The sequence below is a fragment of the Pongo pygmaeus genome, chromosome 13 (assembly GCF_028885625.2).
Source record: "Pongo pygmaeus isolate AG05252 chromosome 13, NHGRI_mPonPyg2-v2.0_pri, whole genome shotgun sequence".
Taxonomy (NCBI): domain Eukaryota; kingdom Metazoa; phylum Chordata; class Mammalia; order Primates; family Hominidae; genus Pongo; species Pongo pygmaeus.
The window spans coordinates 127,234,412-127,261,583 of NC_072386.2; the positions used below are offsets into that span (position 1 = coordinate 127,234,412).

Here is a 27,172-nt window from a genome sequence, read left to right on the forward strand (position 1 = left end):
TGGGTGGATCACAAAGTCAGGAGATCGAGACCATCCTGGCTAACACGGTGAAACCCCGTCTCTACTAAAATACAAAAAATTAGCTGGGTGTGGTGGCAGGCGCCTGTAGTCCCAGCTACTCAGGAGGCTGAGGCAGGAGAATGGCGTAAACCTGGGAGGCGGAGCTTGCAGTGAGCCGGGATCGCGCCACTGCACTCCAGCCTGGGCGACAGAGCGAGACTCCGTCTCAAAAAAAAAAAAAAAAAAAATGATTCCGCAGCTCTCCTAAACTAAGAGCTTTTTTATAGCAAATATTATCACTTACAAGGTGCATTCCAACCTTCACGCTCCCTAATTGAGAGCTTTTTAGCAACATGCCACTTTCATTTGGAACAATCTTGTGACTTGAACTGATTTTTTTGATCTTTACTCACCAGGAGAAAAACAATGCAACTGCCTATCACCTATGTCACCACTACAGAGAATTTTATTCTGTAACCTCAAGTCATCTAACTCTTTTATTGTTCCAAAGAGGCCAGCTGATCTTGAAGATGCAGTATCCATAAACCTAGCTAGTCAGTTAAACTGCCTTGTAACCATGTGGATACCTAAGCAAAACTCTTTTTAGTATAGTTCTGGCTACAGAACTGAGGCATTTAAAACGCATGCACACCCCTCTCCTCTTGCTGCCACTGGCTTCACATTTTAAGTGAGGAAAACAATAGTGTGCCAGGAAGCCCCTGAGTTTACCTACTGCCTACAGTCTCCCTCACGGTGGCTGCTAGTGACGCGCTGTCAGACTACGGGATGTTTGACGCAAAGACATGATCAACTCCAACTCTTCTAAGTTAGAATCGCAACCACATATAGTTAGATGTTGTGGAGGAAGCCAGCAACAGAGGAGGCCAGCAGCCTAACACTGCTGAAAATGACGGAGACCCTGGTACTCATGAAAGATGCTTTTACAGAAGAAAAAATCACATGAACATTTACCCACTGCCATGGCCTCTTGCTGGGTTTGGCAAAAAAAGAAACAGAAAAAAAAAGCGCCCACTGCCCCAAAGAAAACAAAAGAAACAGAAAAAAAAGCGCCCACTGCCTCAAAGAAAACAAAAGAAACAGAAAAAAAAAGCGCCCACTGCCTCAACGAAAACTTCCAGTACAATTTTGAGACCCACTGTATTAACCACTATTAAGAGTAAACGAGGGACAACGAACAAGAAAGATGCGCTGATTTGCCTCTTGTCTACAAGATACCAGCACCGGAACCCTAAGAAAGGGGGTGGGGAAAAAACGCAGGGAGACTTGCAAAAGTATCACTTCTAGGAAGAACTGTCTGCGGTTCTGTTTGCTTCGTATTGCCACATGGGGGATGGGACATACCTCTTTGGTTAACATCGGCATCATACATGTAAAACAAAACCTTAATATACAATCCACACCCAACTTACAAGCCATTTAAAAGGGTTCTTAAGCGGCAAAAACTGACTTTAAATGGCTCTGATGTTTCTGAAGGATCTGCTGTAACACTTCCATCAAAAAGGGGCGAGCCGGATCACACACACTCCTCTAACCCTCGGCCTCTGTTGCAACACCCTGATCGCCCAATCAAGAAATTACAAACAACTCTGCTCTTTGGTTCAAATGTAAATGTGTCTTCACCAGCATCGCTAAGGAAGCCTTCCAGCCGGTGAGGACAAGACACGCTCATTTGAAAAGTCAGAGTCTTACGAGGGGTGCCTGGGAGTCCAAACTCCCGCCCCGGGAACCGGCGTTACCGCAGCCCAGCCGGATCCACGTCAGCCCCTCAAGTCCCACGGCGGCCCGCGCCGCGTCCGGCCTTCCGCTCTGGCCCGCGGGCCCGGACGTCTGTCCCCTCGACCGGCCCCGGCGGGACCCGAGATGCGCCGCCCGCTCGGGGCTGGGCCCAGCCGCCTCCTCTCCTCCGCGCCCCGGCCTCCACGGCCTCGCTCCGCCGGCCGACCTCCGCCTTCCTCCTCCCGCGCTCGCCCCCTCACCCGCGCGGCTGAGACCGATCCCTCAGGAGCCGCGGGCGAAAGCCCACCCGACGCTGGCGACGAGCGCAGACACCTCAGCCGCCGCAGCCATCTTAGCACATCCGGCTCCGGTCTCCGCGGCCGCCGCGCCGCCGACGTGTCCGGCTTACGACATCAGCGCGCGCCCCGCCCCGACCCCGCCCCTCGGCTCGTCGACCCAGACGCGTTCTTTCAGCCCTTCACAGCCCATCCCTCGGCCCCGCCCCTCGCCGGCGTCCGTCCTCCCCGCCTCATCCCTCTGTCCCGCCCCCTCTGCCCCCGCCCCTCGCCAGCGTCCGTTCTTACCCGCTTCATACTTTCGTCCCGCCCCCCGCCCGTCTTCCACGCCTTATCCTGTGGTTCCCGCCCCCCTTGGCCCCGCCCCTCTTCCGTCGTTCCTCGCCTCATTCTTTCGTCCCGCCCCCTTAGCCCCGCCCGTCGTCCGTCCTTCTCCGCCTCATCCTGTCGTTCCCGCCCCTTTGGCCCCGCCCCTCGGCCGTCCTTCTCCGCCCGTGGCCCCGCCCCCGCCGGCGTCCGTCTGCCGCCTCACCACTTGTCCCCGCCCCTCGCCACCTGCCCGGCCAGGCTCGCCGGGGCTGCCCCGGGACGTCGCCTGGTTACGCTGGCTCTTTCTCCCAGTCTTTTTTCGTTTTAAGATGTGAGAAGAGATGGGATTCTTCAATCAAGGCCACAAGCGGGAAATCAGTCTGCAGGACCGATGCCAGCAGGCTCACGCACCGAGAACGGCTACTCCGCCCAGCTGAGAAGCGCGGGGCCCTGACGCGGGCGCGCTCCTCGCATTCTTCCGTTGGGCTGGGAGGCTGGAGGGCAGGCGGCGGCGGCCGCGCATGCGCCGGGAGCGGCCGGCGCTGCGGGCCGCGGAGGGCCGACTGCGCCTGCGCGCTGGTTGCCTGGCTACGGCGTGGCCGCGGGCCCCGAGCGGCGCCGGAAGTTGGTCAATGGCTGCCGCCAGTCTCTGTCCAGCGTCCTGGGGTTTCCCCGACGCATCCTCTACTGTCCCTTCGCTCTGCACAGAGGCCCAGGCAGGGAGGGGCGGTCCGGCCACCGCGCGGAGCCCGGTCTCCGCCGACTCGCAAGGGGGACGCGCGGGCTCCTCGTCCCCAAGCTCCTCTCTGCGCCTTTGCTGTCCCGGGCCCTCCCAGGCCCACCCTGGCCCCGGCCGCGCTGTCCTCCCGGGGATACGCGGCCTACTCGGTTCGTCCCCTCGGCCGCCAGCCCCACAGGGGCGCTGGGGTCCCAGCCTTGGCTAAGTGCACGTCGGTGGTGTGTGGGCCCGGGCGCTCGGGCAGCCAGAGCGACCCAGCGGCGGGGTGAGGCGGGTAGGCGCTCCTGCGCCTGCCACGGCCAGGCCAGGCAGCATCCACGCCCTCTCGCGGAAGATCACAGGGAACAGGTGGGCACTATCATCTGTGCCCTTATTTTCCGTAGGAGCCGAGGGAGGCTGAGCGGGTGAGGAAGCGACCAGCCATGCCGGGCCCACTCACCTGCACACCTGCCTGGCAAGGGCAGGGAAGAGCCGCGGCCTTCCTCTGCTGCTTCTTCCAGAGGGCAGGCGCCGTGGTGGGGGTGCCCGCCCGATGGCATCGCGGGAGGCTGAGCTCCCAGCAGCGGCTGAGGTCCTCCCTGGGTGGGAGCCACCCTTGTCCCCAGCTGGGCCGGCGGCTGGTGAGGGAGGGAGTGGTACCCGTGCCACGCCAGCAGGGCCGCAGGCGGTGCAGGGAGAGCTTCAGTCCGGCTGACGTGGCACCAGGGCCACTCTGCTCAGCTAACATTTGCCTTTCAGGAGTCAGATTCCCGACCTGTTTGAACAGAGTTAGGGAGCACGTGGTAGGGCCCAGCCCCGCTGCCCCAGCTGCTTCTTCCCAGTGGTCAAGGCGCTCTGCACCCTCCGCAGAGGGAGGTGTCATTGTTTGCCCTTGCCAAAGAGGGGGATGCAGAGGTGGATGCTGCCTCTCAGGCGTGGGGCTCGCCTTTTGCCGCTCGCGAGTTCAAAGAACCCAAGAGCCAGGAGCCCAGGGCTCGACCTTCTAGGGTCCTCCGAAACCCTGTGGTCCCACCCAGGTGGGCACTAAGCTATGGGAGAGACCATAGCTGCAGAAATCAACCTGCCCTAGGCATAAAATGCAAGGTCTCTGGACCCCAGGGCAGGGATATTAGAAAGCAGCTTCTGTTGGCTCCTAGGGGTGTGAATCACCACATCACCTGCAGGGGGCCCGGCTGTCTTTCTTCCCCCTCTTCTCTCTAATCCTGAGTGCAGGGAGACAGCTCTCAGCAGTTTGTAGCCTGGTGTGGAGTAGAGGGTTCCTGCACCCTACACCTGAGCCCATCCAGCGTCTGGGCCATAGACCCTTCCGTTGAAGGCCCAGCCTGCCCCTGAGACGCTGTGTGCCCTTTTTCAACTTCCTTAGTCTCTGAGCATCAGGTCTTCATCTCTAAGATAGAGCAAGATGAGCACCTAAACGTTTCGCGGCTGAAATGGGGTTGCCAGGATGACAAGCATGGCAGGGGCAAATGGGGACATCAGGTGACTGGCTGCGAGCCAGCAGAGGCCTCCACCCAGTGCTGGGAGGTGTCCAGCCCATGGTGGCCATCACTATTCCTGGTGGGGCTTTGTTGCTTTTGCCTGCAGCATCCGCTGGTTTCTCCATTCTCCAAGTCTCTGCCCCTGCTCACACTTGGAGGCTGGACACAAACGTCACCACTTCCCTGAACCCCCCTAGGTGGGCTGGAATCAGCACCTGGTGCAAAGCTCTGTGACACTGCTGTACCGCATTATGCAGAGCACACAGGACAGGCTCATGTGCCTCCAGGCTGTGCCAGGAACCCGCTGCCTTTGCGTCATCTCAGCCTTGGTCACAGCGTGTCTTTGGTGCCTCCGCTGGGTCAGCTCCTCCCATTAGCCATGCTGTCCAGCACGGGGGCCGCTGGTGCTTGCTGTGGGACTGAGCTGGACTCTAAGTGTAAACTACATGGTAGGTTGTGAAGGATGCAAATATCGAATCGATCATTTTTTATTGCATATTAAAATGACAATATCTTGGATGTATCAGATTAAACAAAATACTATTAAATTTTATTTCACCTGTTTCTTTTGTTTTTGACATAGCTGCTGGGAAATGTAAAACTCCATATGGGGCTCGTGTTATATTTCCACTGGACAGTGCTGGTCTAGAAGGCAGGCACTCAGCACCCCTAGCCTGTGCTTATAGCCTCCTATGATAGGGGCCTGAAATGCCAGAGGCTGACGAGTGGACCTGGCTCTTTGCTGACAACTGGCGGGCCAGTGGCGGTCCTCCAGGGAACCCCCAGCAGAGCAGCAGTCTCAGTGAACGCAGGACGGCCCCTCACCGTGAGCTTCTGCTCCTCTTTCCTACCTGTTGTAAAATAGCAATGGCGAGTATGTCTGGGTGCTAGTGGAGGTTTACTGGGCAGGCCTGCTCCCTGCCGGACACTGTCCTCGGCCCCTGACACAGACCCTTAGTCCTGGACACTGAAGCTGGAGGCTTGGCCTGGAGAGAGGAGACAGGGTTGGCTGGGTGGTCCAGGTAAAAAAACATATGAAGGCCTCCAAGGTGGAAAGAACTGACACAGAGCACTTCCTGGAGGAGGAGGGAATAGGGCCGGAAAGCTGGAATCAGGGGCGAGGAAGCAGATCTGGAGGCAGGGTCCGTTCTGTGTTCTGTGCAGGTTGTTCTGTGGCATTTGTTCATCAGGCCCCTGCAGGGGTTCCCTGTCAGCATGCCACCAGGCTGGCCAGAGGGTGGGCCAGGCTTCCTCTTCTTACCCTCGTAGAGGAGAGGAAGTCCCCTCTGTGAGGGGAAGGCCAGACCCCCAGGTCCATGGTGGGCAGCATGGAGGAAGCCTCAGGCCCACTCACTTCCATGTCCAAGGTCTGCCAAGCACACAGCATAGGGTCCGCAAACAGATGCTCACCACGCTGCCACCCCCTTCCTGTGTTCTACTCACCTCTGAGCCCCACCCTAACCTGGAGTGCTCGCCCGGTGTGCTCGCCAGGGGTGTGCAGCAAGACAGCACTGTCCACTTTCTAGGCCTTCCCAGGGCTGACATGAGGCCGAAGGTGCATCCCCGCCCTGGCAGATGTGCCCTTGCTCTGGGCTTCTGGGGAATGGGTCCCACAATGCCTCCTCCCAGCACAGGCAAAGGCGTCTCCTTTTGGGGGCCCACCTGGCTAGCAGAGCACAGGTAAGATGGCTCCAGCAATGGTGGGCTAACTACTGTGTGTCCAGCTGTACTGCAAGCTTCCAGAAGCCAGAGACCCTCAGCCACCACCCAGGTGTTCAGCCTTGGGCAAGCTACCTGGCCTTTCCAAGCCTCTGCCTCCTCCCCTGTAAAAGGAGGTGACAGCCTTGCCCTTTCCCAGCCTCCTGCAAGGACTCCCTGGACCTGACCTCACAGGGTGGCAAGCGTATCCTCCACACCAGGCCTACCTGGAGGCACGGGTACATTGATGGCACTGCCAGCAGCCTCGTTACTGCAGGAGCATCATGCTCCTCATCTCCAGCATCTTCAAGCATGTTGGGCACATAGCAGGTCTCAGAGAACATTTTTCTGGAATCATTGAGCCAAGTACTTACCGTGTAAGGTGTTAAAAAGCACTAGGAATGAAGCAGAAAGCTCAAGGCTAATGTCGATGTCACAGTAACCTGGGACTGCAGGCCCCCAGGGCCACAGGAGGAACTGCTGGGTGTCCTTGAGCTGCAGCACGGCCTTGGTAAGCCCACGAGTCCTCTATCCCCAAACCATGCACAGATGTCTGCTGAGCCCCTGCTGTACCCCAGGCACTGCTAGGAGCTGGGCTGTGGCCATGAGACAGACAGGCCCAGACTCTGCCCCCGGGGAACATGGATGCTGGCTGGCCACAGATGTGCCCATACAGAGGGCACCGTGCAGTGTCTGCTGGGGACGGGCAGGAGGAGAAGGAGCATTTCTGGATGAAGTGAACAGTCCACATGAGGCTTCTGTGGGGCGAGGGGCCAGTGGGCGTGGGCTGGTGTGGACTCTGTAGACCTTGCTAAGAGACTTGCAGGTGATGTCTGGAAATATGGGAAGTTTCCAGAGGCTTTTCAGCCAGGAGCGATGCAACCAGTTTGGGACCCAAAGGCTCTCCAGGTTAGGGTTAGAGCTAGGGACTAGGGAGAGCCAGGGCCCAGGAGGCAGCCTTCGGTGGCCTAGGAGAAAGAGGTGCTGAACCCGGGAGAGTCCCCAAGAACTCGGGAGAGTCCCCGAGGGCACAATCCTAGCACAGCACGGGGTTCACACACGGCAGGCAGGAGACAGTCCTGAGCGTTGAGTGATGATTTAAGTGATGGGCATGGACTTGGTGGCCTGGGGACTGTGGATAGGGAAGAGAAAAGGGCTCGGGTGGAGCTGGGAAGAGCTCCAGTATTCGATGCCAGGGCGGTCGTGGCATTAACTCCTGGCAAAGTATCTGATGCCAGGCTGGCCACGGTATTGACTCCTGGCAAAGTGGCCCAACAACCCCCTTCTCCCCTCTGAGCAGCCGTCTCCCTGTCTGAAAAGTCACCAGGCTGGATGGCATCAACTCTACAGGCCTTCCTGCTCCTCTGAGGGCAGGTGACTCCTCGTGGTTTGACACGGACCGGGAATCACATAGCCCTGGCTCAGTGAATGGGTGAACTTGGCTAAGTCGCCTAACCTCTTTGAGCCCCAGCTTCCTCATGTGTAAAACAGGATAATAGCACTATCGCAGGGGATGGCCCTGGGCGTGGGGTGAGGGCCATTTCTGCCCTGTGGTCACTTGGGAGGACCTGTGGGGCGCTGGCAGAGCAGTGCCACCAGGAGGAGGCAGAGAGCCGCCTCTGAGTCGGCCAAAGTAACAGTTGCATGCTTGCCAGGTGAGGTGGTTCCCATCTGTCGTCTCAGCATTTTGGGAGGCGAAGGTGGGAGGATCACTTGAACCTAGGGGTTTGAGACCAGCCTGGGCAACATAGCAAGATTCCATCTCCACAAAAGGAAAAAAAAGTAAAGTTATACACTTTTCTTTTTTCTTGAGACCGAGTTTCACTGTATCCCCCAGGCTGGAGTGCAGTGGTGCAATCTCAGCTCACTGCAACTTCCTCCTTCTGAATTCAGGCAATTCTCCTGCCTCAGCCGCCAAAGTAGCTGAGATTCTAGGTGCCCACCATGGCGCCCAGCTAATTTTTGTATTTTTAGTGGAGAGGAGGGGGTTTCACCATGTTGGCCAGGCTGGTCTCGAACTCCTGACCACAGGTGATCCTCTCGCCTCGGCCTCCCGGAGTGCTGGGATGACAGATGTGAGCCACCATGCCTGGCCGTAGTTATAACTTTTCTAAGGTTCATTTTATTAAATGGAGAAATGCCAAACAGAACGACAAAGGCTGTGGTAGAACGTGCACGTTTGTGTGGACCCAGGGCACATTTTCACCAGAAAATCCCATGCAATAGAGTGGAAGATATACCAAAAGCCACAGCAAATATCACGCATGCCTCTGCAGAAAATTATAGATTCCTAACAAACACTGAGAGTGTGTCCTGTGCTGTGAGGTCCAGGGATGGGCCACAAGTTCAAGGTTGTGTGAAGAACACCGGAAACCCACCTGAGGCCCTGGGCACCCGGCGCCTGTCGTGTTGGGCATGAATAAAGCTTCGCAGCTCAGTCCTGCAACCTCCATGAGCCTAGGCTTGTCCATCTTAAAATGTAGATGGTTAGGACACCTGCTGCAGGGGCCGCCAGGCTTAACTGTGCCAACACGGCATGCACGTGGAGAACAAAGAACGCGATTGAAAACCTCGTAACGATAACAAGAGCTGTTCCCTTTCTGAGCCCTCACCACGTGCCCAGTGTGCACCAGCAGCTCACCATCGCAGGCCCAGGGCCAGCACCCAGGTCCCCACTTGACCCACGAGGACACTGAGGTGCAGCAACAGCCAGGACAGCAGCCGCCAGGTGGAAAGCAAAGACACAAAGCAGCCAGATCGGGAGTCACGTCGAGGCAGGTGAGTGAGGCGCCACCCAGCAACCTTCAAGATGCAGATTGAAGAACAGCCGTTCCCAAAGCTTGCTCGCTCACTGACCCTGCGTCTTCATCTGCAAAGCCCTTTTTTTTTTTTTTTTTTTTTTTTTGTGAGACAGAGTCTTGCTCTGTCGCCCAGGCTGGAGTGCACTGGCGCGATCTCGGCTCACTGCAAGCTCCACCTCCCGGGCTCATGCCATTCTCCTGCCTCAGCCTCCCGAGTAGCTAGGACTACAGGCACCCGCCACCACGCCTGGCTAATTTTTTGTATTTTTTAGTAGAGACGGGGTTTCACCGTGTTAGCCAGGATGGTGTCAATCTCCTGACCTTGTGATCCGCCCGCCTCGGCCCCCCAAAGTGCTGGAATTACAGGTGTGAGCCACCACGCCCGGCCAACGCCAGCACTTTCAACGCACCGGGACCAAGCTGGACCACACTGTTTAGGTTTCGTTTTGAAACACTTTTACTTTTGCAGACGAATACGTCGGTGTCCCACCGGGAACTGCTGCTGGTGGATACTCATGCGGGAAGCAGCCGCGTGACGCTCCCCCTTGTCTGCCTCTGCCCAGCACTGCCCCTCCAGCAGAGCTCCTCATGTGTGGTTGGTGGATTTGGGTCCACGATGAGATAAGGAGCCACACAGAACGAAATCAGTCCGCCGCTGAGCATGCAGTCGAGCCCCACGGGCACCCTTTGCAAGTGAGACTTTTGGGATGAAGCCAGCACAGGCCTGTCGATCCCTGGAGCAGCCCGGGGGGCTACGGCACCGTGCTTCCCTCTTGGACGGGGGCCACAGCACCGTGTTTCCCTCTTGGGTGGAGGCAGCCCTGCCTGCTGGGAGCCTGATTTGTGGGCCCTGATGAGTTGGTGCCTCCGGGCTCTCAGGACCCTCCTTTGCTCTAGCCAGAGGGACGCAGCGCCATACTTGGGGTTCACGCCGGCAGCGGCGTGGAATGAGTCACCAGGCTGAAGATACACTTGGTGTTTTCTTGTGCTGGGTGGAGCTGTCTGGAGCCCCTTTGGCATCCTGCTGAAGAGTCTGAATCTGCACATGAGCCTCCTGGAGATATTGAACACCTTTTAAAGTGTGGCCAGGCCCAATCCAGTGTGCTGTGAGTGTACTGTACACCCTGGGTTTCAAAGACACAGTACCAAAAACAAACAAACAAAAAGAATATAAAACATCTCATTCACAGCCGGGCGCGGTGGCTCACGCCTATAATCCCAGCACTTTGGGAGGCCGAGGTGGGCCGATCACAAGGTCAAGAGATCAAGACCAGCCTGGCCAACATGGTGAAACCCCGTCTCTACTAAAAATACAAAAATTAGCTGGGCATGGTGGCAGGTGCCTATAATCCCAGCTACTCGGGAGGCTGAGGCAGAAGAATCACTTGAACCCGGGAGGCGGAGGTTGCAGTGAGCCGAGATCGCGCCACTGCACTCCAGCCTGGGTGACAGAGGGAGACTCCGTCTCAAAAAACAAAAAACAACAAAAAAACTCATTCACTTTTTATGTTGTGTTGAAATAATATTTTTGATATATTGGATTAACTAAGCTGTAGTATTAACAAAAACTTTGCCTGTTTCTTTTTACCTTTTTAATGTGGCTACTGAAATATTTAAAGTTGCATGTGTGGCCAGGCACAGTGGCCCACACCTGTAATCCCAGCACTCTGGGAGGCCAAGGTGAGGAGAGGACTGCATGAGCTCAGGAGTTCGAGACCAACCTGGGCAAAAAAGTGAGACCCCCATCTCTGCAAAAAATAACAAAAATTTTGGGTGGGTGAGGTGGTGTGCACCTGTAATCCTGCTGCTGGAGACACCAAGGTGGGAGGATCACCTGAACCCAGGAGGTTGAGGCTGCAATAAGCTATCATTGCACCACGGCACTCCAGCCTGGGTGACAGAGCAAGACCCTGTCTCAAAAACTTTTTTTAATTAAAAAAAATAAGATATTGAGGTGAGATTCGCAGAACCTAAAATTAACCACTTTAAAGTGTACAAGTTAGGCCAGGCGCAGTGGCTCACGCCTGTAACCTCAGCACTTTAAGAGGCCGAGGTGGGTGGATCACTTGAGATCAGGAGTTTGAAACCAGCCTGGCCAACATGGTGAAACCCAATCTCTACTAAAAATACAAAAAAAATTAGCCAGGTGTGGTGGTAGGGGCCTGTAATCCCAGTTACTTTGGAGGCTGAGGCAGGAGAATCACTTGAACACAGAGGCGGAGGTTGCAGTGAGCCAAGATCATGCCACCACATTCCAGCCTGGGTGACAGAGCGAGACTCCGTCTCAAAAAAAAAAAAAAAGTGTCCCTGTTATTGGCATTTAGTGAATTCGAAGGGCTGTGCACGCACCACCTGTCCCTGGGTCCAGAACATTTGTGTCACTCCAAAGTAAAACCCCGAACCGTCTTCATCCATGTCCCTACAAAGGACATGAACTCATCATTTTTTATGGCTGCATAGTATTCCATGGTGTATATGTGCCACATTTTCTTAATCTAGTCTATCATTGTTGGACATTTGGGTTGGTTCCAAGTCTTTGCTATTGTGAATAGTGCCGCAATAAACTAAAACTTAAAGTATAAAAACAAAACAAAACATGACAAAAAAAACCCCAGGCCGTTTAGCAGCCACTCTCCTTTCCTCCTCCCCCCGGCTCTGGGAACCATCAATCTACTTTCTGTCTCCATGGGTTCGGTGACCACAGGCACCCCATAGAAATGGAGTCATTGCACCTGCAGCCCTTTGCGGCTGGCACCCTTCACTGAGCATGGTGCTTCCAAGGCTTGTCCCGCATGGTGAGTGTCAGCGCCTCCTTTTCTACAGTGGAATCATATTCCCTTGTGCGCATTCGTCAGGGTTCTTCCCGGGAAGCGGAGCCCATAAGACGTGCTTCTGGAGAGGTTATTGCAGGGAATTGGCCACACGACCTCGAGGCCTGCAGGTCCCAGGGTCTGCAGTTGCAGGCAGGAGGCCTGACGGCATTGCGAGTCCGAAGGCCGGTGGGCTCCAGGCCCAGGAAGAGCCACGTTTTCAGTTCAAGTCTGAAGGCAGGAAAAGACCAATGTCCAGTGCAAACGATCGGGGGGGAGGACCCCTCGCACTTGGCCTATTCTCCCCGGGCCTCAGTGGACCGCACGGGGCCCACCCACACTGGGGAGGGCGGACCGCCTTACCCGGGCTGTGGATGCAAATGCGAACCTCATCCAGAACACCTCGGAGACACATTCCATTTGGCGAAATGGCCCGGCCAAGCTGACACTAAGGTTCACCGTCACAGCAGACGGTTTTGCTGACCTGTCGTTGGCAGTGGACACTCAGGCCGTCTGTGGCTGTACTGAGTGATGCCGGGACAGCGAGTGGCCACGTGCGTTTGTTTGAGTCCCTGTTTTCACTTCTTTCGGGCAGACCCCCAGGAGTGGAATTTCAGGGTGCTGGGAGTTTTATGGGCAGGACTCCGGCTGGGTCATCCCCTTTGAAGACAAGAGTCAGGCCACTCGCTGCAGTTCCACCGTGGCCCCTCCTGGTCCTGGCGCCCAGCACTGGCTGGCAGACGCAGCCCCCAGCCATAGTGGAGGCCTTGGGCTCACATCCCTCCTTGGAGAGGTTGGGCCTAGGGCAGGCAGTGCTTTGCAATCCAGAGAGGGACCTCAGACTCCCCACTGCTCTGGTTTGAAGCCACTGGCCTGCGCTGAAGGTCTGGGGCTAGGCAGAGGCCCAGGCAGTGGGGAGAGAAGGGGCCCACCCTTGTGTGAGGCTGGCAGCTCTACTCAGGGGCAGGGCCCCAGGACCAGGCCGCTTCTGCCTCGCTCAGCCAGTCCCTTAGGATCACAGAACTTTCCAGACTCTGCCATGCCCCATGCTGCCCTGCTCAGAAGCTTCGACAGCTCCCTTTGCCCTCCTATAGGGGCCAGAGTCCTCCCTGTTGTCTCCAGCCCATAGAGGGGTCATGCCACTGCCTCAAGGCCCTCCCTATGCAGCCCCCTGCCTGCTGCAGAGCTCCCTGAGGGGCTGTCCCCAGGATGGCTGGGTGGGACCTTCATCCCTCCGAGGCTGAGAGGAGAAGAGCCCGGAGCTGCCAGGAGGGCCAGACTCATGCGTGGGTATCCTGGGAGCCGTGTCACCCCAGGCACGAGCCCCACCTCCCATAGGGCTGCAACCCCCTCGCTGCTGTGTGTCCATCTCCCTATAAAGGGCCTGGACCAGGCAGGCTGCGGACACCACGGAGTCCCTGGAGGCAGCATGGTCCCCGCACCCCCGTGGGCCAGGACTAGGCAGCTTCACCGTCACTCTCCCAGCAGAAGGGGCCCTCGACTCCTGGCTCCCTCAGAGCATAGCAGCCCTGCCTCCCTCCCAGAAAGGGAGCCAAAGGCCAGAGCAGAGGGGAGTGGAAGCCGGATCACCATCAGTATCATTTTTATTGCAAATCGGTTAACAAAAAAGATGAAAAAAATACATCATCTACAGTTCCTCATGTAGATCACTTTTTTTAAAGTTGTCTTTTTCTGTAAACTACACTCTATTTTATAAAACACAGTAAAAATCAACATCTTGGGACGCATCTGGTCATGCCCCCTGGGGATGGCACCACACGGCCCCCATAGAGCCGGGGGAGGTTGCCCTGAGGAGCGCAGGCCGCACGGCAGCGGAGCGTCCCCAGTGCATGGGCGGCTAAGGCTCCCCGAGCTGAGCCGAGTCTGACGTCCCTCATAGGCATGACACACAACAGACTCATTCATTAAGATTTTTTAAACAAAATCCACCTTTAAAAACATATTTACAGACATTTTTTCTGCCATAGGCTATACTTGGTATTGCAAGAGTCTGCTCCTCCCAAACTAGGAGGGGTAGCCCAAGGGCAGCCCCCGCCTCCCCCCAGCCCCTGCCTGACCGCGTGCCCCCTGCCAGGGCTGCGGGGATAGGACCAAAGGACGCAGCCCGCGGTGTTGCACAGCTCGATGTGCCTGGCTCTGGCAAGTCTCCTACAAAACACGGGAGCCCACGGGGAGTCGGGTCCCACGAGCTGGGGCCCAGGCTGCGTTGCTGGCGCATCTTCTTCGGAACCTGGGGGACGCCGTGCAGGCTGAGATGCTGGGGCCGCCACCGGGGTCAGCCCAGGCAGTGTCTTTCCTCAGAAAAGGGTAGGATGCCTCCGTGTGTGACCCAGGCAAGTGCCACAGTCCACACATCTCATGTTTGACATGCACGATGCCTACATTTCAAGAATGGGAGGGGGCTGGGCTGGTTCTGGAGGGACCAAGAACTTGTATAACCAACGAACAACTACGTAATACTGAACCTGAAACAAAGATTCATGATTGGTACCATGGGTGCACTCTTGGCATACACACTCCAAGAACACATTTTCACAAGCATGCTTGCAAAAAACCATTTAAAAACACATCGCAACGTCTAACCCATATGCTTTTACTTAAGTTTCCTATTTTAGATGCAAATTAATCCGAGTGCCGAAGGTGTGCCGACTTTGCCTCCGTTTGCCTCTGGATGCAGCTTCTCCTAACAGGCAGGTGATGCTGGTGGAGCGGCCGGGCTGGCTTGGGGTTGGGTGGGCGTCGGGGAAAGGGCACAGCCTGGACGCCCCAGGAGCTTTTTGGACTATGCTCGTTCAACTTCCCTCCTCCAACATCATTTCTTTTTGGATTTTGAAAAAAGGAATCAATAAATAAATGGTATTTATAAATCATGAATCTTTGTTTATATTTTATAAACACAGAAGAATCTTTTCATCCTAAGTAGGAAAATCCTGGCTCTCAGAACTTGCTTGTTTTCTTAGAACAGATAAAAGTTTCTACCTGGAGCCAGATAAAACAGTACATATAAATAAAAAGGCAGTGTTTCTGTGTAAAATAAAAGTACATAAATAAATACTAAAAAAATTTAAAATCCTTGTTATTTTGTATAAAAACACGTGTTTTTAAAAAGGCTCCTCTGGTCGGCCCTGGCATCCACAGAGCGCACACAGACGCCCGAAGGCTTGGGAAAGGAAGCCGGGGTCTCGTGGGGCACGCCGCTTACTTGAAGGCCTCCGGAATGCGGGCGATCTGGGACTGCATGCTGGTGGGAGGGCTGGAGACGCCCTCGGACCAGTCGGAGACGTTGGAATGCGGGGACGAGCTGGACCACTGGTCAGGGGACTCAGGGGACGGGGTGAGGAAGGGGTGCTCAGGCACCTGTAGCTGGTGGCTGGGGGTGTTGTCCACAGGCGAGGAGGAGTAGCTGTGCTGCGAGGGGGGCGTCAGGAACTGGGCTGCGGTTACGGGTGGGACCAGCGAGGATGGCAGCGACGTGGGCAGGGCGGGGCTCTCCTGGGGCAGAATAGTGTGCACCGCCAGGCTGCTGGGGCCCAGTGGCTGCACGTCTGCCTGGCTCGGCTCTCCACCCAGGAAGCTCCGGCTCAGGTGGCCGCTGGCTGCTGAGCTCACGCCAAGGTGTGGCTGTGGTGGTGGTGGTGGCGGCTGCAGGCTTTGCTGCTGCTGGATGTTTGGTGGCTGCAGGTTCTGCTGCTGCATCTGTAAGTTTTGTGGCTGCACCTGCTGGGTCTGCACCAGGTGAGGCTGGGTGGCCAGCCGGGTGCTGGGCAGGCCCTGGTAGCTCATCATCTGGGACAGGGCGCTGGCAGCAAGGCTACTGTGCAGCGGACCCACCATGCCATGCTGCAGGGAGGGGGCCTGCGTGCTCAGGGGGCCTGGTGCCACGCTCCCCCGCATAGGGTTGTATTGGTTCGGCACCATGCCACTCTGCAGCCGGGACAGCCACTCGCATTGACCATTCAAACTGGTGGACCCGCCCACAGTGAAATTCAGGGCCCCTCCGCTGCCGGAGCCCAGGACGGTGCTGGTGCCGGAGGCCACAGGCAGGTGAGAGAGACGAGGGGGGCCGGTCTCGAAGGCCAGCCGGCCGCCCCCACCCAGCGCCGCCATCTCGGGCTTGGCCGCCACGTTCAGGTGCCCGATGCCCAGGTGGGTGTCGGGCATACCAGGCAGGTGGTTGAGGGGCACGGACGGAGACTGCTGGAATGGGGAGGGCAGCAGTGGCGGCGAGGCCACGTCTGACAGGTAGCCATGGGGTGACTCCAGGGAGTCCACGGGCGAGAGCATGCCGGAGCTGTCCAGCAGGCAGCCTTTGCCGTCCTGGGACTTCTTCCTCCGTGCCTTGAGGTCCTTGGCCTCCTTGCTTCCACAGGCCAGGCCTTTGCTGCTGGGCTTGCGGACCTTCTTGCCCTGCACACTGGGCTTGAGGCTGCCCAGGTAGCCGTTGGGCGAGCAGAGCGGGGGTGACAGGGTGGGCGTGCCCCCCAGCGGGGCTCCGTGCAGCTGTGGGCTGCGCACCAGGTTGTACTCGTCCAGCAGCCTCACGATGTCATGGTGCATGCGCTCCTGTGCGATGTCGCGTGGCAGGCGGTCCATATGATCCGTGATGTCCCGGTTGGCAAAGTGGTCCAGCAGCACCTTGGCGGTCTCGTAGCTGCCCTCCCGGGCGGCCAGAAACAGGGGTGTCTCCTCCTGGGGGATGAGGGCGGGGGCCGGTGAGGGAGGCCAGGCCAGGCGTGGGGACCCTCCCTAAGGCTCCATACCAGGGGAAGCAGCAGTACAACCTCCTCCGTGGGGTGGGGGGAGGCAGGCTGCTCCTCAGGACCCCGCCCCAGTGTCCTGCAACCACCCAGCCTGACTCTTGTTAAATGTTAAGGCTTTGATACATCTTCTGAAACCCACCCAGAGTGGGGGTCTGTGCAGTCCTCTACCCTAGATCAGCAGGGCTCCACCTCTATGGGGGGTCACAGACCCCACTGAAAATCTAACCAACTGCAGGCCCTCTTCCCTGCCCCCAATAAGGCACAAAAGGAAATTCCCGGAGCAGTTCAGAGGCACCGGCGAGGGCACCAGGGAGGGAGCTCATCATCTGGACGGCCACCAAGCTCCTTCCTGGGGTCTCCTCTGTGTGGTGGACACATCGCAGGTTTGGGTGAGGCTGCTGTGTGGGAGTGGGAAGGGGCTTCCCAGGCCTTGATGCCCTCTGAGGCCCAGTCTCTGTGGGGCCATGCTGCCATGGACTGGGGAGCGCCTGCCCCAACATGCCCCGGTGCCCAGGCCCGCTGTGTGCCCTCACCCAGGAGGGAGAGACGCCTTAGCCTGACATGCCAAGGGGGCAGCAGGAGTCGGGGCGGGGGTGGGGGTTCTGGCGGCAGGGAGGTGGGGGTGTCTGCACCTGTGCCCTGAGCACCCAGGGGAACCCAACAGCAGCTGTTGAGGTCAGCAGCTCGCCCAGGAGCTGCAGGGCCAGGATGAGGGCTGGAGGCGGCTCCCCTTGGATAAAGTTCTGGGACTTCTTCCTCTGAGCCTTGAGGTCCTTGGCCTTAGTGAATACACCAAGAGGCCCCGCCCCGCATGCTCTGGCTCAATCTGCACCACCTGCGTCACCACATTCCCATCCCCACCCCCGCCTGGTGACAGCTGGGGACAGAAGGTGAGGTCCAGGTGATGGTGACAGAGCAGCGGCAGCAGCAGCATTCCCCCACGCCAGGCTGTATGCCCCGCCATGACTGCCACCCAGGAGGGTAGGGCTCGGTCTGTGGGGCGAGCCGCCGTGTCCTGACAGCTGGACCTGCACTTGGAAGGGCTCCATAAACAGGGGCTGAAGGGGGGCAGGAGCACTAACGAGGTGCCCAGCACCATGCGGGTGGGGCCTGCATGCGGGCCCAGCGACCCTCGAGACCCTGTGGGTCAGGCCCTTGTGTCCCTGCGCCCCGTGGGTTTGGCCCTCACTTCTCTGTGGATTCAGCCCTCACGTCTCCCCTGGCATCCCAGCCTCGCGCTCACCTTGTTGTTCTGCATGTCTTTGTTAGCCCCGTTCTTCAGGAGCACAACTGCGGCATCCACATTGTTCACGGCGGCGGCCCAGTGCAGGGCGGACTTGCCTGCGTGAAAGAAGCAGATGGGGTAGGTTGGAGACCAGCTGGAGGCAACCCAGTCCCACCCGTCCCTGTGGTGGTCCCGCCCCACGACAGTGCAGCCCTGCCCCCGTGGGCTCACCCAGGTCATCTACGGCGTTGACGTCGGCATGTGAGTTGATGAGGTCCTCCAGCATGCCCTCCACGGCCAGGCGGGCAGCCAGGATCAGCGGCGTCGTGCCGTCATGCATGCGGGCATCCAGGTCTGTGGCTCGGTTCCGGATCAGGATCTGGGCAACAGGGAGAGGCTCAGGCGGGTGCTGGGCAGACGTGCACCGATGCCTCCTGCCCAGAACGAATGCCTGGACGGGAAGCCCCACTGTCTTCCGGACACAGACGAGACCCTCCTGAGATCTGCACGGCCGGGCAAGACGAAACGCCATGGGGCTGCCCCTGAGGAGGGGCCGGGATGGGGGCAGGGGCTGTGCTAACCACAGACAGGCCCTTTGGGGACAGTGGGGTCCATCGTGACCACGTGTGGCCTCATTTAATCCTCACTGTGGTCCTAGCTGCCATGACCTACAAAACAGAGAGGTCAAGTCCCTGCCCCCAACAGGGATTACAGCTGGCACTCAGGAAGCCGGGCTAACGGCCCTACAGCCGTCTCAGAACCACCGAGCTACAGTGTCTACCTCTGCCCGGAGAGGGGTGGGCAGCCCTTGTAATGCAGCCTGGCCTCGGCCTCTGGCAGGAGGAATGGCCCCTGCTCACTGGCGGGTGCAAAAGGCAACTTGGCCTGATTCCTGCAAAGCACCTGGGAACTTCCACATCTGTGCAAAGAAGGCGGCTGGTGAGAGGCACACACCAAACCCGCATGGGGCTCCCTTCGACGCTCTTTCTGCTCACCTACATTTATTTCTGCAAGATGACAATGTGTCACCTGAGCTAAGAAATCATGAAACGAGAAGCTCTGTGGTAACTCCCCGGGCTGTGCCCAACTGAACTTGCTCCAGGGCTGCCTGGAGCCTGGGGACTCACAGCAGGGGTGACTGCAAAGGCAGCCCCTGCCAGGGACATTCCCTGGAGACCCAGGCATCCAAATCCCTAAATCCATTCTTGCCACGAGCTCACCGGCAAGCTGAGCCCTAGGTCTGCAGGCACCGAGCGGCAGCCTCTAAACCCTTCTTCTCACTGCCACAGGCTACGCCGGCAGCCAGGGTTGAGGAAGGGGCGGGGCCGCAAGGGGCTGCAGCGGTGGGACCTGGACCTTGAGCAAGGCCCACAACCCTGATGGAGCCTGTCTTGCTGGGGGTGGGGAGGTGCTGCCTCACTCAGCAGATCCCGCAGGCCTCCTGCCAGACCCGCCTCTGCCTGGCTTCCCTGGAGAACACAGATGGGCCGGACGCCCTCCCCTTCGCACCTCGCTGACTGCAAAGGTCCCAGGTGGAGGCGCCAATTGTCCCGGACTCAGCTGTGCTCGGGGTCAGGCTCCCAGGGCCACGTAAGCCTGGCCACTGCCCTGGACCACCAGGCGGCCCTGAGGAGGGCAGGTGGGCACACAGGCAGCCGCTGCCTACCTGGAAGACACCTTGTGCGTCGGCAGACACAGCCGCATGCAGCGGGGTGCGGCCCATGTTGTCCTGGATGTTGGCGTCTGCGCTGGCCTCCAGCAGGCGCTTGGCGGCATCAGAGCGTGAGTAGCGGGCGGCCAGGTGCAAGGCGGTCTCGCCCGTGCGGTCTGTCTGGTTGTGCAGGCTGGCGCCCTGGTAGATGAAGTCGGAGATGACAGCCGGCGCGTCCTCCTCCTCCTCGCTGTTGCCCGTCTCCAGGCCGCCCCCGCTGCAGGAGGCGATCATGAGCGGGGTGAAGCCATCTGCAGAGGCAGAGACGGGTGCTCAGTCTGGAGGGCCGGTCCCCAGCTGCAGCCCAGGGGGAGGGGCCAGCAGCCCCGAGCTCAAGGGGCCACGGTGTGGATGCACCACCCAGCACTTGGTGGCCCTGCGCGCACAGCCACCAAGGGGCAGCTGAAGTCCACCTGGGCGGCTCAGTGGACAGAGCCGAATCCAGCAGTAAACTCCTGGCGGGCAACTGCTTCCTGACCTGCCCAAGACCTGGCACCCAAAATCCACCCGGGAAAAAGAGGACCCCAGAAACATGCAGTTAGAAAATTAATGCTTCGGCAGGACGTGGAGACTCACGCTGTCATCCTAGCACTGGGGGAGGCCGAGGTGGGCGGATCACCTGAGGTCAGGAGTTCGAGACCAGCCTGGCCAACATGGTGAAACCCCATCTCTACTAAAAATACAAAAAATTAGCCAGGTGTGGTGGCAGGAGCCTGTAGTCCCAGCTACTCGGGAGGCTGAGGCAGGAGAATTGCTTGAACCCCAGAGGTGGAGGTTGCAGGGAGCCGAGATCGTGCCACTGCACTCCAGCCTGGGTGACAGAGCGAGACTCTGTCTCAAAAACAAAAAAAAGAAAAAGAAAATCAACGCTTTCCATGTCTCAAGAAGAAGGTTTCAGAAAAGAGTAATTTACAGGGACAGAGTGGCCCTGCGGTATCACCCCAGGAAAGGGTTGGTGGAAGAACAGGAGGACTCCAGGATCCCCCCCATCTACTCTGAATGGGAAGCACCCCAATGATGAAAGCTCTCACCCCCAATTCTAAGTTTCCAGAGTATCAACTGTACCCCAGCCTCGGGGCTTAGGGGAGAGAGGCAGGTGGGCCATGGGGCTAGGGAAGTCCTGGCTGCTGGCACCCTTACCAGGCCCGCGGACATTGACGTCCATGCAGTCGGCGTCAACCTCACCCTGGGGCGGTGTGGGGGCCATGGCAGACATGCGCAGGTCAGCAGCATCCAGGTGCTGCTGAGTCCACTGCCGGTGGTCTGTCTGGTCGTCCAGGTCAGGCAGAACCACGGGCTCCTCGAACTACATAGGGGGAGTGAGCAGAGCCTGTCAGGGCAGCCCAGCGGCAGGTGCCTGGGAGCCCAGGAGCCCGGGAGCCTCGTGACTCACCCGGAACTTCTTGGTCTCCAGGTCCTCGTCCCCCCACTCATTCTGGTTGTCGTCCATGAGGGCACCGTCTGAGGCGTTCTTCAGGGGCCTGGGGGGTGAGGGGTCGAGAAGTGAGGCTGAGCGAGCTCCCTAGGAAGCCCCCAGAGGCCCGTGGCCCGGGCCTGGCATGGGAGGTGGGCCCTGGGTCGGGAGGGGCAGACTCCCCGTGAGGATGCTCGGCCAGGTCCCACCTCCCCCCGGGGACCCAGAAGCAGGGGCAGCGTCCGCTCACTTGAGGCCCACGGAGTCCTCGCCAAGGGGTTCCCGCCGTTTCTTCTTGCTGGCCTCGGACACTTTGAAGCCCTCAGGGAACCAGAGTTGGCCATGCTGCCGCCGGCGCTTGCGGGATAGCAGCACCCCGCAGCCCACGAAGAACAGCAGCACAAAGGCGGCCGCTGCCACGTACATGAAGTGCAGCTGCGCCGGCGGGGGCGGCTCCACGGTCTCACCTGCGGGCACCGGGGCCAGGGGCAGGCGCCCAGACATCAGGCGGCGGCTACGCAGCAGGCTGGTGGCCGGGGGGCAGCGGACTGGCTCCGCGGCCAGGCGCCTCCTCACCCACTCTCCTCCATCCCGCCCCCCAAAATAAGGTCATTTTCTATGCGATTAATCAGAATTGCAAACTATCGCTAAATTCTCTCCTGCACCAGCCGACTGTATCTGGAGACGGCTTTTACTTTTTTCTCCTTTAAGGGAGGAGGATTAGTCAACTTCAAATCGCTGCACTCGCATTGAGCTGTTAAGACAAAGGATTTAGAGGGATTTTCAAGATACAAACTTCAACACTTCACATGACACCGATCAATTCTTCTCTCTCTCTCTTTTTTTTCTTTAAAAAAAGCCGTAATGATTTTGAAATAATACCCAACAAAGAAAATTCAGGAGGAAGGGGTGGGGAGAGAAGCAGGCACCCACTTTCCCGTGACTGGACTCGTTCCCAGGTGGCTCCACCGGCGGCTGTCACCGCCACAGGTCGGGGCAGAGTGCCATTCAGAAAATTCCAGAAAAGCCCTACCCCAACTCGGACAGCAACGCTCACACCCGTGGGTGGCAACTGGCACAAAGAGCCAGCATGTCTGGGGCATGAGGGGATGGCATCCCCTGCAGGCAGAGCCTGTTCCCGGCGGTGCTGGGCTGGGAAGCAGGGATGGGGCCACACTTACTCTGCACAGCCTCGATCTTGTAGGGGATGTTGAGGCTGCCCAGCGAGGCGAGTGCTCCCAGGAACGCGGCCACGTCGGTGGCACTCTGGAAGCACTGCGAGGATGCCTGCACACACTGCCGGTTGTCAATCTCTAGGTAGACGATGGAGCTGGGGGGACAACCAGACAGGGGCTGGGACCCGAGGCTTCCTCCTCCCCCACCCACCGGCCTGGGATGCTGCCCCAGGGACACCGCAGCCCATGACGCCACAGTCAGGACATGGTGAGGCAGCCTGGGGTGGCAGGAAGCCAGGTCTGACAGCAGCTACCCTGCAGGGGACCAGTGCCCTGCAGCCCCCCGACTCCGTCCAGTGCTGATCACGGCTCATCCCAGATATCTGCCAACGCGCTCTCCCTGGCCCGCCCTGACACCCTCTCTGGCTCCTGCTGGTGCCACAAACACGTTTCCTCATCTCAGGACAGAGAATGTGCCAGGAGCCCAGTCCTCCCCCAGGAGCCATCCCCAGGCCCTGCGGGAAGTGCGGACGTGAGGTGGGGGTGGGTGCGATGGTGGGCTGTGTGGTGATGCTGGCTGGGGGTGAGCTCTGCTCCCCAGGACTGGATTCCTGTGAGCAGGATCCCATCCAGCCTGTGAGATGATGCTTCCGACCGCCAGGATTGCTCCAAGCCAGCAGAACTGATGGGCAAACCCACTAGTGTCAGGCACACGAAGGGCACAACCAACCTGGCTCCTGGGTCCAGCTGCCCCAGATCAAGTAGGCATGGGCGGGAGCCTCGTGGGGTGCCCCCTGCACTCAAGCTGCTCCTGCCTGTGTTCTCCCACCGCGGGACCCCCGCCCCCACCAGCTCCTCCTCCGTCTGCAAGGCCCAGCAATGCCTGCCTCCTCTCCAGCCCAAGCCAGGCAGACGCCATGACCAAGCGGCATTCTTGTCTGGGGTGGGTCTGTTCAGCCCTGTGGGAACCCCTGGAGAGCTGAGTTTTTTGCTTTTTACTTCTTTTAATACTTTTTGAAAAAAACAGAGACAAGGTCTCCCTATGTTGCCCAGGCTGGTCTCGAACTCCTGGGCTCAAGGGCTCCTCCTGCCTCAGCCTCCCAAAGTGCTGGGATTACAGGTGTGAGCCTCCTCGCCTGGCAGAGGTCTGAGTTTTAATCCGTGTAGTATCCAGTGCCTAAGGCACAGCTCAATCTCAAAATCACCTACTGGGCACAGGAGTGCTGCCTGTCCAGGGGAAGGCAGTGGCCCAGGGAAAGGGTGTGGCTGTGGGGTCAGGGCCCTGAGCTGGAATGCTGCCTCTACTTCTTGCCTGTGCGGGCCCTGAAGTCCCAGGTCCTCTCAGAACCTCCGTCTCTTTTACCACAAAGTGGGGAGAGTACTGCTTGCCATGGCGCCGGCTGTGAGGGGCAGCGAGGCCGTGGGGGAGGGCCCAGGAGAGGTGCAGGGATTGACTGTGGGTGCCAGGTCTCACTCACCCGCGGACGTCCATGGGGTCCAGCTCCCTCCGCCGCCGCCCACCCCCGCTGCCATCAGGGAGCAGCGAGGCCTTCACCTGGCCCAGCAGGGCGTCAGGTGCGGCCCAGCCCTCGGCGGCACGCTTGATGGGGTGCTTGCGCAGCTCCTCCTCGCGGCCGTAGTAGGGGAAGATCATCTGCTGGCCGCGTGCGTCACGCTTGAAGACCACGTTGGTGTGCAGCACGCGGCTGAGCTCCCGCAGGAAGTGAAAGGAGCTGTTGCGCAGCTGCTCCGGCGGCATCAGCACCACCACCACCAGCGTGCCGGCCGCCAGCCTCTCGGGCACATGCTCTGCACAGTCCAGCCCGTCCCACTCGCACTCCGCACTGTTGCAGCCCTGATCGCAGTGCCCATCGCTGAAGTGGTCCTTGCAGTACTGGTCGTACAGGGGGCTGTGGGGGGTGGGACACGCTCAGGCCGCCTTCCTCGGGGGGCCTCACCCACCGTCCGGTGCCTCCAGCCTGCTGGCCAGCTGCGGGGGACGTCTCTGCACCCCCTGAGCAGAACCTTAGGAACTGCATGCTGGCCTCTGGGCCCAAGCCAGGTCACATCCAAGTTCGGGTCCTCCCTCAGCCCCATGAGCCCCACAGCCTTACTTGCACTGGCCTTCCGCGTGCTGGCAGTCGAAGCCGTCGAAGAGGCAGCCAGCCGAGTTGCACTGGCTGTCACAGTGGCCGTCACTGAAGTACTTCCAGCACTGCAGAGACTGCGTGCAGTTCTTCCAGGGATCATTGAAGTTGAGGGAGCAGTCGCCGCCGTCCCAGCCGCACGCGTGGTTGTTGCACTGCAGGCTGCAGACCTTGTTGCCCGCGTCCTCCTGGCACTCGGGCAGCTCGCACGCCTCCTCGATCAGCGGCGGGGGGATGTCGCGCCCGGCCCCGCCCCCAAAGCTGTAGTCCAGAATGTGGCACAAGAGCCCATTGAATTTGGCGGGGCACAGGCAACGGTAGAAGGGGCTCTCGGATGTGGGCTCACAGGTCCCCTGGTTGTAGCAGGGGTTGCCGCCCAGGCAGGGGCTGCTGGCTGGGAACTGGCATTCGGGGCCCGTGAAGGGGCCCAGGCACAGGCAGGTGGGGCTGCGTGGGCCGGAGATGCATGTGCCGCCGTTGAGGCAGCGCAGGCTGCCGCAGGTACGAGCGTCATTCTCACACGTGGCGCCCTCAAAGCCCTGCCCAAGAGGGAAGACAGGACGGTGTCGGGGTGGGCCACCCCCCACCCCCCGCCACCTCACACCCAGCCCTCGGCCAGCAGTGCCACCGCTCTCCTCTAACCTGGGAGGCAGCCTGCAGCCTTGCCCCCAGCAGCAAAACCCTTTACACACATTCTACCAACAGAGAAAGATCAGGAGGTGCCAGGGAGTTGGGAGATGGAGGAAGGGGTAAATTGGTGGAGCACTGAGGACTTTAGGGCAGGGACTCTCTGCCGTGATCCTCCAAGGGTGGGCAGGCATGTCATACCTCAGCCCAAACCCACAACCACAAAGCCAAGGGCAAGCCCCAGGTACAGGAAGGGCTGGTGTTGGTAACAATGTACCACTGAAATCTGGAGTGAAGTTGATGCAAGCTGCTAACCAGGGGAACTGCGTGCAGGGGACAGCCACCCCAGGGAGTCTACTTCCTGCTCCATTTTTCTATAAATCTAAAATGTCTCTAAAATCATTTATTGAAACTAAAAAAAAAAAAAAAAGACATCAGGGTGAGGAGGAGGATGAAGGCCGGGAGGATCGCTGCCCGGTCTGTGCCCTGTGGCATGCAGACCTCTCCAGGTGTCTCCCCTGGAGGGCCCCTGCCTCCCTGCACCCCTGCACCTACCGCAGGGCACTTGCAGATGAACCCGCGGGCGGTGTTGGAGGCCACGGCGCAGGTGCCCCCATTCTTGCAGGGCTTGCCTTTGCAGCCATTGATGACGGACTCGCAGCGGCGCCCTAGGGGTGAGAGCAGGGCAGTGAGAGGCTCACCCTGCTGCCCCGCACGCCCCACCCGCCTGGGTGCGGCACCCACCGGTGTGACCGGCACGGCACTCGCAGTGGAAGTCGTTGACGCGCTGCACGCAGTTCTGGGTGCCACGGGCGTCGCAGGGATTGGACAGGCACTCGTTGACATCCCCCTCACAGCGCTCACCCACGAAGCCCGGCGGGCAGGTGCAGCTGTAGCCCCCCACCTGGTCCACGCAGGTGCCCTTGTTAAAGCACTTGGGGCTCCGGGACATGGGGTCAACGGGGGGGTTGCAGTCATCCACGTTGATCTCACAGTGCACACCTGCGGGGCCAGGTGCCATCAGCGGCCCGAGCTCGCCACACCCCAGCCCTGCCGTGCCGTGTGTCGGTCCCAGAAGATAAGCGCTCAGTCTGGGGCTTATCAGTCCCGAGCACAGATGCTCGGGAGAGGCAGGTATCAAGAGTGCCATGGAGACACCCTTCCCACTGGGACCCCCGCTCTAGGCCCTTTCCCCGGGCAGCTCTGCGCTGGCCTTGGCCTCACACGGGAAAATGGGAGTTTCTGGCTGGTTCCTGGATGCCTCTGGCTGGTCACGGGGTGCCTGCCCTGCCCCTGCCCTGGCCATGGATGGCCGACACCAGCCCTCCTTGCGGCGGCCCTTACCCTGCGTGCCCCGTGGGCAGGAGCACTTGTAGGTGTTGGGGAGGTCGAGGCAGGTGCCCCCATTCTGGCAGGGGTGGGACAGGCACTCGTCGATCTCCTCAGAGCAGTTCACCCCGTGGTAGCCGGCCACGCACTGTGCAGGCGACAGAACGAGGGGCCCTGCGGCTCAGCCGGCGCCAGGATGCAGCGCTCCCCCACCCCACTGTGAGGGCTGACAGGGCCACATGAGCTGCCCTCAGGTCCAGCGGAGCCACGGAGCCCTCGCTCCTGTCAGACCTGGAGGGAGACCCAGCCCAACAGACCCTGGCAGGGCCTCGGTGACCGGAGTCACTGCCTATTGGGGGTGGGTGGACCCCGTCCCATAGGAAAGAGGTGAGGGCCTCAGGGTAGGTGTTGGCCAAGCCTAGACACAATCTAGGGGAAGGGAAAACCCCATCCCACTTAGCATATTCACCCTCCTTCAGGCTCTCCACAGGCTACCTCTTCCAGGCAGTCTACCCTGACTACCCCAGCCCTCCACTAATGAGACTGAACAGTGCATGGGGCCTGTCAGGTTCAGTTTTCTCCACTGTGCCAGCTCCCAGCCAGGGCCCGGTGTGTGGCAACACTTGTGCCAGCCACAACCCTCACCCGAGGATGGACCCCCACCTTGCAGGAGTAGCCGCCCAGGTAGTCCGTGCAGGTGCCCCCGTTCTGGCAGGGGCTGGGTGAGCACTCGTCCACCAGGTCCTCACAGTAGCTGCCTGTGTAGCCCGCCTGGCAGCGGCAGTGGTGCGTGTTGCCCGCGTCCACACAGAGCCCTCCATGCTGGCACAGGTGGGCAACGTCAACACCTGCGGGGGATGGGGTGGGAGACAGGTGAGGCCCAGGCCCACGGAGG

At 59.3% G+C, this 27,172-nt stretch overlaps 3 protein-coding genes across 21 annotated transcripts in view; 1 reads left to right on the plus strand and 2 right to left on the minus strand.

The window, feature by feature from the left end:
• SEC16A (SEC16 homolog A, endoplasmic reticulum export factor) overlaps window positions 1-2,895 on the minus strand; it is a 44,243-nt gene extending 41,348 nt beyond the window's left edge. For 3 of the 17 annotated variants that reach the window (XM_063650077.1, XM_063650076.1, XM_063650071.1), the window contains exon 1: window positions 1,998-2,130. The gene's annotated coding sequence lies outside the window, so the exon portion shown is untranslated. Of the gene's footprint in view, window positions 1-1,757; window positions 1,930-1,997; window positions 2,165-2,565 lie in introns of those variants that run through there. The other 14 variants (XM_063650073.1, XM_063650070.1, XM_063650074.1 and 11 more) reach the window with 9 other exon arrangements.
• Window positions 2,896-3,298: 403 nt separating this feature from the next.
• Window positions 3,299-5,057, plus strand: LOC129043818 (uncharacterized protein C9orf163-like). The gene is given in 2 exon segments (XM_054500877.2): window positions 3,299-3,879; window positions 3,882-5,057. Coding segments are annotated over 2 exon segments (603 nt in total). The 5' UTR covers window positions 3,299-3,503; the 3' UTR covers window positions 4,109-5,057.
• Window positions 5,058-13,454: 8,397 nt separating this feature from the next.
• NOTCH1 (notch receptor 1) overlaps window positions 13,455-27,172 on the minus strand; it is a 52,459-nt gene continuing 38,741 nt past the window's right edge. The window contains exons 21-34 of one of the 3 annotated variants that reach the window (XM_054501738.1): window positions 26,941-27,125; window positions 26,293-26,425; window positions 25,693-25,950; window positions 25,504-25,616; window positions 24,289-24,860; window positions 23,653-24,084; window positions 22,181-22,329; window positions 21,250-21,466; window positions 20,979-21,066; window positions 20,726-20,891; window positions 19,541-19,836; window positions 18,106-18,253; window positions 17,893-17,990; window positions 13,455-16,578 (exon numbers count right to left, since the gene is read on the minus strand). In XM_054501738.1, the coding sequence (XP_054357713.1) occupies window positions 15,088-16,578; window positions 17,893-17,990; window positions 18,106-18,253; window positions 19,541-19,836; window positions 20,726-20,891; window positions 20,979-21,066; window positions 21,250-21,466; window positions 22,181-22,329; window positions 23,653-24,084; window positions 24,289-24,860; window positions 25,504-25,616; window positions 25,693-25,950; window positions 26,293-26,425; window positions 26,941-27,125 (4,346 nt within the window). In that variant the 3' untranslated portion in view covers window positions 13,455-15,087. The remainder of the gene's footprint in view (window positions 16,579-17,892; window positions 17,991-18,105; window positions 18,254-19,540; window positions 19,837-20,725; window positions 20,892-20,978; window positions 21,067-21,249; window positions 21,467-22,180; window positions 22,330-23,652; window positions 24,085-24,288; window positions 24,861-25,503; window positions 25,617-25,692; window positions 25,951-26,292; window positions 26,426-26,940; window positions 27,126-27,172) is intronic. The other 2 variants (XM_054501739.2, XM_063650061.1) reach the window with 2 other exon arrangements.